At 41.0% G+C, this 14,791-nt stretch overlaps 1 protein-coding gene across 1 annotated transcript in view; it reads left to right on the top strand.

Moving 5' to 3' along the window:
- The first annotated feature begins 5,157 nt into the window (after positions 1-5,157).
- The window catches only part of ARSK (arylsulfatase family member K), a 58,090-nt gene continuing 48,456 nt past the window's right edge, over positions 5,158-14,791 (top strand). Inside the window, exons 1-4 of the mRNA XM_063456750.1 lie at positions 5,158-5,441; positions 10,544-10,673; positions 12,253-12,412; positions 12,990-13,272. Of these exons, the coding sequence (XP_063312820.1) occupies positions 5,304-5,441; positions 10,544-10,673; positions 12,253-12,412; positions 12,990-13,272 (711 nt within the window). The 5' untranslated portion in view covers positions 5,158-5,303. The remainder of the gene's footprint in view (positions 5,442-10,543; positions 10,674-12,252; positions 12,413-12,989; positions 13,273-14,791) is intronic.

The raw sequence follows: 14,791 nt of genomic DNA, 5'->3' as shown, positions 1-14,791 counted from the left end.
GGACAATCTCACTGACACAAGCTCACTAGCTCACTAATACACAGGTACACATGCAGACAATCGTACTGACACAAACACACAAGCTTACTGATACACGGGTACACATACAGACAATCTCACTGACACACACAAGTTCACCGACAATCTCGCTGTCAAACACACAAGCTTACTGATACACAGGAATAGGCTCATTGACAGACAATATCACTGACAAACACAAGATCACTGATACAGACAAGTTTACTGACACGCACACCCAAACTTAGTACAGACAAACTCTCTGACACACATACACACATGCTTACTAAAGACAAACACATTGGTATAAACAGAAGCCCACTGCAGATAAGCTCACTGACAAATACAAACTCTCTGATACACAGACCTTCACACACATACAAGATCACTCACTACACACAAATTCATTCCAAGGCACACACACACAATCTCTCTCAGTAATGGGCTGCTGGGTATTTGAAGCCTGCTAGTATCTAACACAGAAGGCAGTGGGGACTGTGAAGGCAGTGGGACCACTGGAAGGTTGTCTCACTCATAAAGTTACCAAATTCCTGGCCTCTTCTTGTTGGCAAGTTTAGCTGGTAAAAACTGGAGGGCAACTTTTGAGTGCAGGGGTGGAGGTACAGAAAAGGTGCGATATGCTGGAAACTGCTAAAGGAGAGTTGCAGTGCTATCTCACTCCTCCCCACTGCTAGTAAGCTGCTAACTTTGCCGGTGTGCTGACCGAACCATCGCCCAATTCCTCCCTTCTTAATTCCCTCGGACTGTGGACCTGGGGAAAATTAAATTAAAAAGCATTATGGTTGCCTGCCCAGCCCCAGGTGCCATGGCCCCCTGGGAATTATCACAGCAGTACTGTGGGCCAGTCGAGCCCTGGGCTGTATTCCCAGAGTTTATTTTGCACAAAACAGAGCGCGTGTCTAATGATGTGCTGGTATGTTGGGGGACACCAGAACTAACCAGTGATGTCAAGACAGGAACCCCTAATCATGGCTGTCCATGACAAATTTGCGACAGTTAAGAGTCATTTTCAAGGAAGTTTAATTACCTTGATTATGGTATCGATTCAATTTAGATGTGATCATGTTTATTGGCTTCCAATAAGCCTCTTAATGGTCGTGAACAATTAGTTTAAAGCCGTTAAAGGCTTATTAGGAGCAAAAATTATTGGTTTGAATATCAAATACCTATATTTTATTTAGGAAAAATCAGATTATGGTGATTCAATGCCATTTATCAGGGATAAGCGGCGTCATAGAATTTGACACTTGAACCTTCAGCTCCCTCCACAGATTTTCTATGTGATTAAGGTCTGGAGACTGGCTAGGCCACTCCAGTACCTCAATGTGCTTCTTCTTGAGCCACTCCTTTGTTGCCTTGGCTGTGTGTTTTGGGTCATTGCCATGCTGGAATACCTATCCACAACCTATTTTCAATGCTGAGGGAAGGAGGTTATCACCCAAGATTTGACGGTCCATTGTCCCTTTGATGCGGTGCAGTTATCCTGTCCCCTTAGCAGAAAAAAATCCCCAAAGCATAATGTTTCCACCTTCATGTTTGACGGTGGGGATGGTGTTCTTGGTGTCATAGGCAGCATTCCTTCTCCTCCAAACACGGCAAGTTGAGTTGATGTCAAAGAGCTCACTTTTGGTCTCATCTGACTACAACACTTTCACCCAGTTCTCCTCTGAATCATTCAGATTTTCATTGGCAAACTTCACACGGGCCTGTACATGTGCTTTCTCCATCAGGGGGGCCTTGCAGGCGTTGCAGGATTTCAGTCCTTCAGGGCCTAGTGTGTTACCAATTGATTTCTTGGTAACTATGGTCCCAGCTGCCTTGAGATCATTAACAAGATCCTCCCGTGTAGTTCTGGGCTGATTCCTCACCGTTCTCATGATCATTGAAACTCCAAGAGTTGAGATCTTGCATGGAGCACCAGACCGAGGGAGACTGACAGTTATTTTGTGGTTCTTCCATTTGTGAATAATCGCACCAAATGTTGTCACCTTCTCACCCAGCTGCTTGGCGATGGTCTTGTAGCCCATTACAGCCTTGTGTAGGTCTACAATCTTGTCCCTGACATTGTCTGATAAAGTGAGGGAACTCATCTGTAGGAATAGAATCTGCCACTCCTCTGATCTTGACGTTTTTTCTGCCAACCCATATCTTCCAGGAGATCCACTCTGGTGGTTAGTTGAGAGTGCAGAGTTTGCAGGTGCTGCAGCGATTCAGCTTGGGCTTGCATGCCTTGTTTCAGGTCAATCATGTCCTCTTCTGAGGCCTGGAGCCTGTTAGTTACGGTTTGCATCTCTGTTTTCACCATGTTTAATTTGGCTGAAAACATATCTTGAAAATGTGCTAGTAGGTCATGTTTCAGGCCAAGGGGGGAGGTGGTGATTCCCGGTGTCTGAAAGTGGAGGCCAGCATCAGGCTGATATCTTGATTGTTCCCCGTCATAGCCGGCCTCTGTGATTTGCACCCCATTGGTGCATCAGTAGGTGCTTCGTCTGTGCTTGGATGTTTTAAGGCTGTGTCAAAGCCAGTGGTGTTCCAGAACCCATTCTCCAGCAGCCACGGGGTCTCCATGTGGTATACCCGTGATCCTGCATTTTAGTACTCGCGGTATATACAAATAGCATCTGCCGAACCGCTGGGGCTTCCCTAGTGCAAGGATGGCAGTTGTGCAGCTATATGCCGCGTGTATCTTGCGGTAAGTTGTGCTTTCCCAAGCTGAGGTATCGGAGTGGTATAAGATGGCGTCTTGCTCCCCACGCTGCCGGCTCCGCCAACACACCTCTGTGTTAAACACCAAAATTGAATATAAACACACCCGTGCATTCAAAAACCAACACTACACATAAGTGCATGCTTGCATGCCAACACCACATACAAATACAACCCTACATTCACACAAATATACTCCATACAAAAAGATGCTTACATTCAAACACACAGACACTGCTCAGTATCAAACACAACCCTGCAATCATGAGGAAATTGTAGAGCCCCAGCTGTCAAACCATTGCTAGAGTTCCACAACATATAGGGATCTACCTTTTTGCCACACTTGCGATAGGAAGGCCCACAAAAATTCTCACACTATGGCCCTTACTACTTTAGTTCCGCCACTGTGTTAGGGCGGATGGTGTGATTGCATGCCAGGGAGTGGAAGGGTCCAGACGGCCCACGCAAATAATTGCCAAGGGTCCAATCACACACCTGGCCCTGTTCTTGACACACACTACATTCCCTATGCAAACGCTGGCTCCACTATGCACACACTAGATGCTGTATACACACATACTAGATCTGTACAAAAATACACACACTCTCTAAATCCTCTGCACACACACACACACACACACACACACACTACAGCCCCTTTGCACACACTAGATATAGCCCCTATGCACACACTATGCCTCCTATACACACAATCACAAACACTTACTCTCTACAGGTTTTAGACACACACAAACAGCTCACTCTACACACATGCAATCCCACAAGCAGACTCCAAACACATGCGCAGTACTCTTTCCTGGCCCTTTTGTCCACTGGTAATCCACTCATGAAAACACCAGAGACATGTTACAGGCAAACACAGCACAGGTTATAATTAAATTAGCAGAATACACACAGAGCCCTTTTCCCATGCGAGTACTCTACAGCTGGGCTTTGTGGATGAACTGCCTTGGTAGTGCGTTGCACTAACATGCTCACTGTGATGGGGCATCATTGGTGATGACACAACACGTCTGAGTTCTCTAGCTCTACCCCCTCCCACTGAGCACCGCTGAATAAAAAATACCCGAGCTGAATTAATTTTTTCCCATTCTGGCCATATGAGCATGTGTGTGTATATAAATGTGAGTGTGTACATGTTTGAATATGATTGTTTGTGTGCATATGAATGTGAGTCTGTATATGAATTTGATTATGTGTATATGAATGTGAGTCTGTATATGAATTTGATTATGTGGATATTAATGTGAGTCTGTATATGAATGTGAGTCTGTATATGAATTGAGTATGTGTATATGAATGTGAGTCTGTATATGAATTGATTATGTGTATATTAATGTGAGTCTGTATATGAATGTGAGTATGTGTATATGAATTGAGTGTGTATATGAATTGATTATGTGTATATGAATGTGAGTCTGTATATGAATGTGAGTCTGTATATGAATTGATTATGTGTATATTAATGTGAGTCTGTATATGAATGTGAGTATGTGTATATGAATTGAGTATGTGTATATGAATGGGAGTCTGTATATGAATTGATTATGTGTATATGAATGTGAGTCTGTATATGAATTCATTATGTGTATATAAATGTGAGTGTGTGTATATGAATGTGAGCATGTGTCTGTATGAATGTTTGTGTGTGTACTTTAAATGAGAATGTGAGTGTTTGTAATTTCCCTAATAAAAGCGTGCCATGGGTAAAGCAGAGAAATACACAAACAAAAACAGTTGGAGTGAGAAAAAACATTTTTGCCCCTGTTGACTATATAACCTAGGTACAGCACTGTTACTGTGGAAACACAGAAGTGTAGAATTTCGGCTAACAATGCTAATTTGAACAAATTCTCCAATTTCCTGTAGTTTAGTTATATTAGCCTGAATTTTGCAGTACGATTTTGGTTGACTACAATTTACTGTTTAATAAATAAACCCCTGTTTGTGTCTAAACGAGTGGTCCAGATCTTATCTGTGCCAGAAATACAGACCCAAGCAGCACACACTAATCATATTTTGTGTCCCATTGTCTTGCTAAAATTGCTAGATAACTGTAATTGTATATACGCTTAGTTATCACAGAACTGAAAGTTTATACTCTGTGCCTCATTTCCTATTGATAATGTTTAACTAAATTGAACTGGCGATTTTAGGAGAAATAACTACGTTTCGGTTTGCTGGATTAACAAAACGGATCGCTTTTTATAGATGAGTAATATTTGCTTTTAAAAAGTGTACATGTATGGCTTTAAGTGTGTGTATAATGAACCAGTACTTTAAATAAACTAGCACTTAAACTCTGGAAAAAGTAACTGAGTGTGTGCGATACAGCTCTGAACATCTGAATCATATTTTTGGACAGGAAGTGCCTTTCTAGCAACACTTCCTTCTAGACATATGCTGTGTAGGATGGATGAAGCATAAACAAGCTTCACAACTTTTATTTAAAAAAAAATAAAAAAAATTGTGAATCCCGTGCCAGGAAAACACAGCTTCCTCATCTGTGTCTACCGTCATACTTACATGGATACAGAATGCATCTGTGGGTCGAGAGACCTTCTCTTATATTATTCCTGTTATCTGCCCTGCCAAATGTTCTCCTGCGCCCCATCCAATCCCACCCATCAAACGGTACCAGGTATAATGTAGTGATGGTGATGAGCGATGCATTTGTAAGTATAATGCAGTTTGTTAGTTTTTTTTTACCAATATCTAGTTTGTTTTGTTACTACAACTTTTTCACAGTTTAACATATATTGGAAATATCACAGTTTGTGCAGATTTGGGATTTCAAGCACAAACAGAATATGAGTAATTAGGCATTAGTCTGTGTATAAAGGAACAGCTTAATCCGAGAGGAATGAAAGAGAGAGAGAGAGAGAGAGAGAGCGAGAGAGAGAATATAATTGCTGACATTGGTTTAACATTTCTAGAGCCGCAGGAAGTTGTTCAAATATTGAGCACACTCTGTTTTAACTCTTTGGGTGCCCAGTGTAACTGCTTCTTTCACATGCAAAGCATGTGGCATTCATTTTCTCAAGCCTTGAAATTCCCAGAGAGTTTTCTTTTTTTTTTTTTTTTTTTTGTGAAGTGGCCAAGAGGTGCATTATGGCAGAATAAAGAAAGAGAAAGTATTGAACGAATTCTGGAGACCATTAAGAACACCGCTCCCACATCTGGATAGCGTCCAGCATTTATTATGACAGGAGAGTTTGCCAACGCACTGCGTAGTGGGGAAAACAGGCAGCGAAATGCTGGGTTTATTCACTAAACAGTGAATTGTAGTGAATTGGAAACCAGAAGATGCAACAGTGTGAATGACCCGAAGTCCACATGACAAACCAGCTGATAATATACATTAAAAAAAAAAAAAAACATCTGTCGCAGATCTAAATTAACCCTAAAGATGTCTTCAGCGCAATTATGAAAAACAGAAGCCAGAGAAGCTTATCTATGGAAAAAATTACACATAATGCTAACAAAAGTTATACTTTATAACACATTATACAGGTTTAACTCTGTGTGTCAGCGTTAAGCACTGCTTACACTTTGATATTACGGCTTTAAAACCCTTTACAAATGCAGTTCTTTGGGTACTTTTGAAAGAGGCCAAGGGGTTACATAGTTACATAGTTACATAGCTGAAAAGAGACTTGCGTCCATCAAGGTTAACTGATGCTTATTTAATTTCAGGGTTGGATGATATTCAATATAGAAATGTTGGTATTAAGGAAAATTGTTGAATGAAATATTTTATACTAGGGTTACCTTTGAAACGTTCATCTTTTTTTTGGAAAAGTGTTAGAGACTTACATTTCAAGTGGAGTCAGAGGTGGGCATTGCACTGTAATACCAGACCCTATCCATTGAACGCGAGCTGAGCACTCGATGATGGCCTGGCACATCAATTTATGTGATATGAAGACGATAAGAAAATAGGACTTTTTCCTCTGGAAGCTCACCTTGCAAGCAAACTGAATTCCATCTAATTTCTCAGACAATAAAGTGATAAGGCAATCAAAATGCGGTGCAAGGATTTTTGCCACCCCCAAGTTGTGATATTACAATGACCTACGCGTATGATCCTCCTATGTCATGACATCACATATGCCCCATACCTTTTTACGATATTTAAATCAATCCAAAAAAATTTCACTATCCTTTTTTTATCTTCTCTCTGGGCTCAATGCTGGGCTGGCTGCTGCTGTCTTGCCGGTCTGCCTCAATTGCTTTTTTCTTGTTCCCTTCTGCACCAGTGACATCCCAAGCACGCACAGGGGGCAGGGAGCACACAGGCACAGGCAGCTAGCCTAGTGGGATGGATGTAGCAGTCTAAGTGTACAGTGGGAACCGGCAGTCTAAGATAAGGTCTGTGGGCTGCTCTGTGGCCACGGGCAGCCGGCACGGCTGCCATCATCCATTCATATTGAGAGCCTGCCTTTACAGCAGTCTGGCCAACAGACCAGTATTGAGGCTCTTTGCTGGGTCTGCCTGGGCAGCTCATTTGCCCAGACTCCAGTAAAGCTACCACGTGCTGTGCATAGCACGTGGCGGCTATGTGCACCGTTACATTCTTCCACTTTGTTATTTTTTTATGATATGTAATGTCAATATTTATTAAAATGTTGGGTGGATGTGCAGTGTTGTTGTGTGTCTTGTGTAAGGTGGTTGTAAGTGTTGTAGCTATGTGTGAAGTGTGTGGTAGCTTTCTGTGCGTGATATATAAGGCTTGCTGTGTGTATTGTGTGAGTGATCTGTGTGGCTGCGTGTGGGTAACTGTGAGTGGTATCTCTCCTTAATTTTAAAGGGCAATCCAGACGTGGACCCCTTGCTCACGATGCCGAGAGGGATATTGGCTATACCTCACTGATGATATCTTACAAGGTTGAAACGATCGTCTGGGGTTGCCGTATCTCTCATGCAAAGGGAACTTGCTGGCATTTCGGATCTGGACTGCCTGTATGGATGGGACTAGTCAGATATGCTTCAGATATGTTCTCTCTGTAATGGCGCAAGTTGAGCTAAAACCAGCTTGAGATCTGAGCGGGGACCCACCAAAGGGCAGGCTAATTGAGCTGTTGTCTGTTCTCACCTCTCTTGCTACTTTTATTTCTCTCCATAAGTCAAATTAGAGACTATTTATTTTTCTATATTTTTCCTATGCTTGACAAATGTGACAAAAGGGTAAAGCAAACAGAGAGTACAGCTTGCCTTAAGCCTCATCCTTTGTGGGGATTGCCAATGAAAGGAAAATGCTTTAGACAAAGTAGTCCCTAACTTGTCCTATGTTTTAAAGAGAAATAGATCAGAAATGAAGAAAGAGGAACAAATTCCGAGAGAGGAAGAGATGAGGAAACAATAGGAGAAAGGTAAGTTTCAGGTGATGGAGCCACTTTAAATGTGGGACTAAGGAAGGGGTTGTTTAGGTTTTGGGAGGGGTTAAGTTTAGGGCAGCTGGAGTTTGATGAGTTATTTGCTAAGTCCTTAGTCTCCACCTATACGATGGCGACTGGCTTGCTGCTCTTGTGTGAGCTGAAACATTGCCATTCCACTCCAATAAAGTCTGCGTGTTTGATATCCTGTGTGTGCCATCAGTTTTCTACATTTGGACTGAACGGGTTTGTGATGCCAGTTGAAAAACTTTTATATGCATTTTAAAAAAAATTGAGAAAACAAGAAAAAAAACGCAAATGACAGATTATCAATGTTATATTCATTTCATGGTGCCCTTCAAGCAGCCCTTTCGTTCAGAGGTTGTACATTTCCAGTAAGATTGCTGTGCCCGTGACTCTGCCATTGCTACAGCAGCTTTGCTTAGTTACTTGTTTCTAAGAGCATGTAATGGCCATTTCCATAATAACAAAAAGGAAGCTGTGACGGACATGTTTTTCCAGGAAGCATGAGAAGATATTGCTTTTGCGTACAATATGCTGAATGCAGCCGATTCTGATTCTCTTAATGGGACATTCCAGGCAACTCCACATAGTATATGAAAATTCCCAGCTCCATAACAATTACAGCTGGCTGTAGTGATTATGGTGCCATGAGTGTCACACTTCCCAATAACAGTAATCAAATGGTTTGACTTATTACTTGTGGTCTGCCGAGTGCCACTAACCACCTCCACATCTGCAGTGCAAGGCTGAGCTCATCAGGCACCAGTCTCAGCCAATGAGTTTCCAGCAATCTAGCATTAGTAGTGGAGGCGGGGAGCAGCGCCTGGCAGACCCCACGTAAAAAGGCAAACTATTGAGGAAAAAAGGTTCGGGAGGGAAAGCTGTTAACAATTTAATTGGAATGCTTTTCTAAAGAAGTGCGGAAATGATGGCTGGAACAATTCATTTAGGTGGCCACTAAGGGAGCTGGCCTTACACTGATCTCCACCCAGTGCAGTTATTTACGCCCAAAGATGCCGAGATGCGTGCACATATACATATACACAGCCACACACACACTGATACACATACACACACTGACACACATACAGAGACACAGACACACACTGACACACATACAGAGACACAGACACACACTGACACACATACAGAGACACAGACTCACAGATACAAACACGGACACACATACAGATACAAACACTGACACACATACAGTTACACAGACTCACAGATACAAACACTGACACACATGCAGATATACAGACACACACTGACACACATACAGAGACACAGACTCACAGATACAAACACGGACACACATACAGATACAAACACTGACACACATGCAGATATACAGACACACACTGACACACATACAGTTACACAGACTCACAGATACAAACACTGACACACATGCAGATATACAGACACACACTGACACACATACAGAGACACAGACTCACAGATACAAACACGGACACACATACAGATACAAACACTGACACACATGCAGATATACAGACACACACTGACACACATACAGTTACACAGACTCACAGATACAAACACTGACACACATGCAGATATACAGACACACACTGACACACATACAGAGACACAGACTCACAGATACAAACACGGACACACATACAGATACAAACACTGACACACATGCAGATATACAGACACACACTGACACACATACAGTTACACAGACTCACAGATACAAACACTGACACACATGCAGATATGCAGACACACATAAAGATACACAGAAGCACAGATACACACACTGGCCCATATGTAGATATACAGACACACACACTAACAAACATACAAATACACACACTAACACACTTACTGATACACAAACACACTAAGTCATAAACAGACATACAGATACACACACACTGACACACATGCAAATACAAATACCCACACAATGCGTGCTGGCCCCTGTGGAGAACATTTCCAACCTAAATATTTTCATCTTCAAATTGCAGTTTCTTTCTTTGTCAATTGATTGTTTAGGGAATAAAACCCTAAAATGTTTTCTTTTCCTCTTTATGTAATTCTTTTACCGTACATTGTAAGCTCATTGAGAGTCGTCTTCACCTCTTGTTTCAGCTAATATTCTGTATGTCATGTTCTTGAAAAAGAGCCCCATTCCAGAATTCTTAAGCGCAGCGAAATGCGTTACCACTATGTAAATGATAATAATAAGTTATTTATTTTAGTTAGAACTGTTATGCACTGCAATCTAGCGTGGATCTTGGCTAGAATTGAAATTGACTTTAACTGATTATGAATTTATTAGTTGATGGTTGGCTATTTATAGACCGGAGATCTTACTATATGTGGTTTTCTTTGTATTTCAGGATGGAAGGCTGACTACCGCTCTAGAAAATAATTTTGTACAATTGCCTAATTTACAGTTCATGAAAAGCAATGGAGCTGTGTTTCTGAATGCATACACTAACTCTCCCATATGCTGTCCTTCTCGTGCAGGTATAACATAACAATTATTGAGCTATAACGAACATGTTAAACCAATTTTATAAGTGGAAATTGTAAAGCTGTTAACAGGGACCAGTCAATTTGCTCAGTATAGAAAAATATATCGATGTAAAAGATAGAGGATAAAACAAAAATTCAGTCGACCGAATTATGTCTAAATAGAATGGTATTTAACCATTCCAATATGGTTTACATTCGGTCAACATTAGCTAACTTGAGTGTTTGATTGCGTTTGAGCATTCTGTTGCGAGTTTTAAACATTAAGCTTGTATGTATTAATTTGATTTAGTGGCTATCCCTAAACCATCATTCATCTTTTAATTTGGTGTCAAGGCCAGAACTCCAAGTCAACCAAACCTGCCCTTTCATAAATCAGTTCAGTTGTTGTGTGATTTGGTCATACGATCCATAGTTATGGAATTCAGATGACCCAAAATCTGGACGCATTGCAATTCGGCAAAACCGAATGTACAACTCTAACTACAACCTTTGGTGGGAACTCACAAGTTATCTTGATATAAAAGTTCTGTGTTTGCTAAACTGTGAGCACACAGGCATGGTCCTTTGTCCCTTTTGTATCAGTTTTTGTTAATTGTTTGTCTGTATTCCCTCTATTGTACAGTGCTGCAAAACATGCTGGTCTCATATTCAATAAACGGAAACACCCTGTACACAGGCAAAACTGGAAACAGTAGATCAATATTTGTCTTTAATCAGACTTGGAAGAATGTAAATTCATTAAAACAGTAAGAATCAGTGTGTGGATTTAAGAAACCCAAATTGATAGCATTAATAAAAATCAGTCCTATTTGCACGCTAATGAATTTGGCTAGGCGTGACTATGGGTAGGAGTAGGGTCACTGTTTAAAGTATTGGGGAAAATACTTATAATTTCCTATCTCACTTTCTCTCAAATCTGTTTTTTTCTTGTTTACAAAGGGAGTAAAATATAGATCTATATGGGGTAATACTAGGAAATCTATTTAGCAGTTAGATCCTCTCGAAAATAAAGGGTCTAGGCACTCTCGATGGGTGATAAGCAGGTTTTAGGTGGAGACCTGGATATAGGAGGCAACAGCTTCAAGATTTGGCCTTTGTCAGGTCTTGACAACTTGATTTCACAAGGCCACGTTACGTCAATACGTTGTTTCCGACATCATAGAGAGTGCCCAGACACTTTGTTTTTGTGTAGCACTGTTTAATGAGATATACCACCTCTGGTCTCATGACCATTTGTCTGTGTGCAGTCAATCTACCTGTTAGATCCTCATGAGACAAGAGCAATAGCACAGATCCATTATCCTGTTATCTATTATGTCTTTCTTGTGTTTCATAACATGCAAATTACTGCGCATGGGTAAAGAGTAAAGGACAGTAATCGTTGCAGTACAAAAAATGAGGGAGAGATTCTTAGTTTTGTGAATTTTACCATAAATAACATTTCTATAAAGGCTATTAAGAACATTTTTGGTTGAGTCACAGACCTCTGCCCATCACTAGGCAACTAGGGGAAAAATACAATGGATACCACCTTACCTACTCCTAAAAAAAAAACATTTGTTTGTCATAGCTATGTGGAGCGGACTGTTTGTTCATTTAACGGAATCCTGGAATAACTACAAGTGCCTTGATCCAGATTACCTGACTTGGATGGATCTTGTAAAAATGAATGGATATGTCACACAGAGGTTTGGAAAACAAGATTATGTGAGTGGATCTCACTCTCTCAGGTGAGTGATTACGATGTTTTGCTCAGCTATAAGACTGTAGAAGAAATTATTATTCATCTCCATTTCAAAAATTCAGCAGATGATGGATAAATTGCATTAAACTTTTTGTGATTAATAAAGCTTCTAATTATCCTGAATTCCAAAATACATGTGACAACTGTTGCCAGTAGTTATAGTCCCTGGATTTTTCTATAACCACAATGATTGGCTCTTCTTTTGACACCTTGCTAACGCAAAGGCCTTTACCTCCATTTAGACAGCAGAGGTCTTTGGTACTTTGCAAGATCTTTGTTCCTCCCTAGTGCTCCACTCACATTTGACCAGTGTTTTGTATTTACTGAAGTGGCCAAGGTGCATAAAGTCTATCAATTACTTGTGGGCCCATGAACCAATTTAATCAGGCTAAAATAAATGTAACATTAGCCAGAAGCTTAAAAGAGCAAAACAAAAAAGGTCACATATTTATTTTATTTTATTTTAATCTATGACATACATATGCCTTTGACTGAATTCCCCATAAAGATATGAGTGCTCTCTCATTGTGACAGTAACTTTCTTCTTAAACACACTCTTTCAGCAACCGTGTGGAAGCCTGGACGAGAGATGTCCCATTTCTCCTCCGACAAGAAGGACGACCCGTTGCAGATCTTACTGGAAACGCAACAAAAAAAAGAATAATGGAGGAAGATTGGAAGAATACAGATAAAGCAGCAGACTGGATAAGGAATGAAGCTCATAACCTGTCACAACCATTTATGCTCTATTTGGGATTGAATCTACCACATCCATACCCTTCAGAAAATATGGGTGAAAACTATGGATCCTCAACATTTCTAACGTCTCCGTATTGGCTCAAAAAGGTGAACCTGTCATGACAGATATAAGTTTGCACTTTTCTAACCCTCTTGCTTAACTAATTTTATACGATTAAATGTTTCTTCCCTTAATACTATTAAAAGCTCATATGCTAATGTATTTCTATTATCCCTTTCCATCAGTCATGTTTTCAGTAAGTGTTACACTTGCTGTAAGACACATCTCTCCTGCATATCCCTGTTTGGAAAGTGCAGACTTGCTTCCCTGGAGAGGGTTAAAGTCCCCAACAATTTGTTCTGGCTTTTTGTAAAAATAACTTATCTGTTCTCTCGCTCTCCATTCTTAGCTTGCCTGTTCAAAGCTGCTGCAATAAATTATTCTCACCACGCATCGGGAAGAAAAGCCCGACGCGCGTTTCGGCAGACTAGGTGCCTTTCTCAAGGGCCAAATAAAGTGCATCAACTTGAATCTCCCCCTCCTCCATTTAAGTACCTCCTGTGAACCTCCCATCAGCTGTTGCTGATGGGAGGTTCACAGCTGTCCCAATGTAATTGTTGATTTTATTATACCAATAGTGGACTCTTTAGTGTGTTACAGCCACTTTGGGGTGATCGGGTTTGGCCAATATGCTGGGGTGTTTGAGCTTGTAGTATGGAGCTATTATCAGGTTGATTTATCCAGCTCCTGTGGATCTGTATCTATTTCATATTCATTCCTACTTTACATTTTCCTCTCTTACTACATGATCTCCTCTATCCTTTCGATTTCTATTGTGTGCTAGTCATTTTGCACTCTCTGACCCCCTGCAAGGTTTAGTCTGTATTATAATTATCACTTTTAGCATTTACTTGGTTTAAGTTTAAACTGCTACATCTAATAGTGATTCGTTATTGTAATTATCACGTTTAGCATTAACTCTGCCTAAGTTTGAACTGCTACATTTAAAAGTGATTGATACACTGTGCGTTATGACGTGCAGACGTGCTGAGGCGTGCTGACGCGCTGACGGCGTGATGACGGAAGAGGAGGGGCGGCCCGCCATGTAATGGTGCGCCCGGCGGGAGTCGACCTCGAGAAGAACCAGGTCTCTTTTTCTCCCATACCGTATGCCATCAACTGAAAGGGCTCATTTAGAACTGCAGAAAATTTGGTAATATATCGGTGGCAGTTCGACCGCTCGTAGCCTTCAATCAGCAGAGGGACAGCCAGCTTTTTAACCATGCTGGATTCCAGGACTTCCGTGTCCCAGCTCTTAATGATCAGCCACGCTGAAAATTGATACGGGGCAGCCGGATCTTCAGCGACGCTTTACTGTGGTAATATATACCAGCCGCCGAGCTGTCTCAATCTGCTGTTTCAATTTAATTTAATCTGTAGCCGCAGAAATACAAATCAGCCGCTGAGCTGCTATAATATGAGGCTGCAGTTTATTCTACTTTTGAGTGGTACCTGCTGACATAAAATACTGATATACAACGCTGCAGTTGTAATAATTGGAGGGAAAGGGCAAGGAGAAAAAGAAAGGAACTTTTTTTTTGGTTTTCCTTTTGTGAATTAATACTC

The sequence above is a fragment of the Pelobates fuscus genome, chromosome 5, assembly GCF_036172605.1.
Source record: "Pelobates fuscus isolate aPelFus1 chromosome 5, aPelFus1.pri, whole genome shotgun sequence".
NCBI lineage: Eukaryota > Metazoa > Chordata > Amphibia > Anura > Pelobatidae > Pelobates > Pelobates fuscus.
This window is presented reverse-complemented; position numbering and strand designations above follow the sequence as displayed.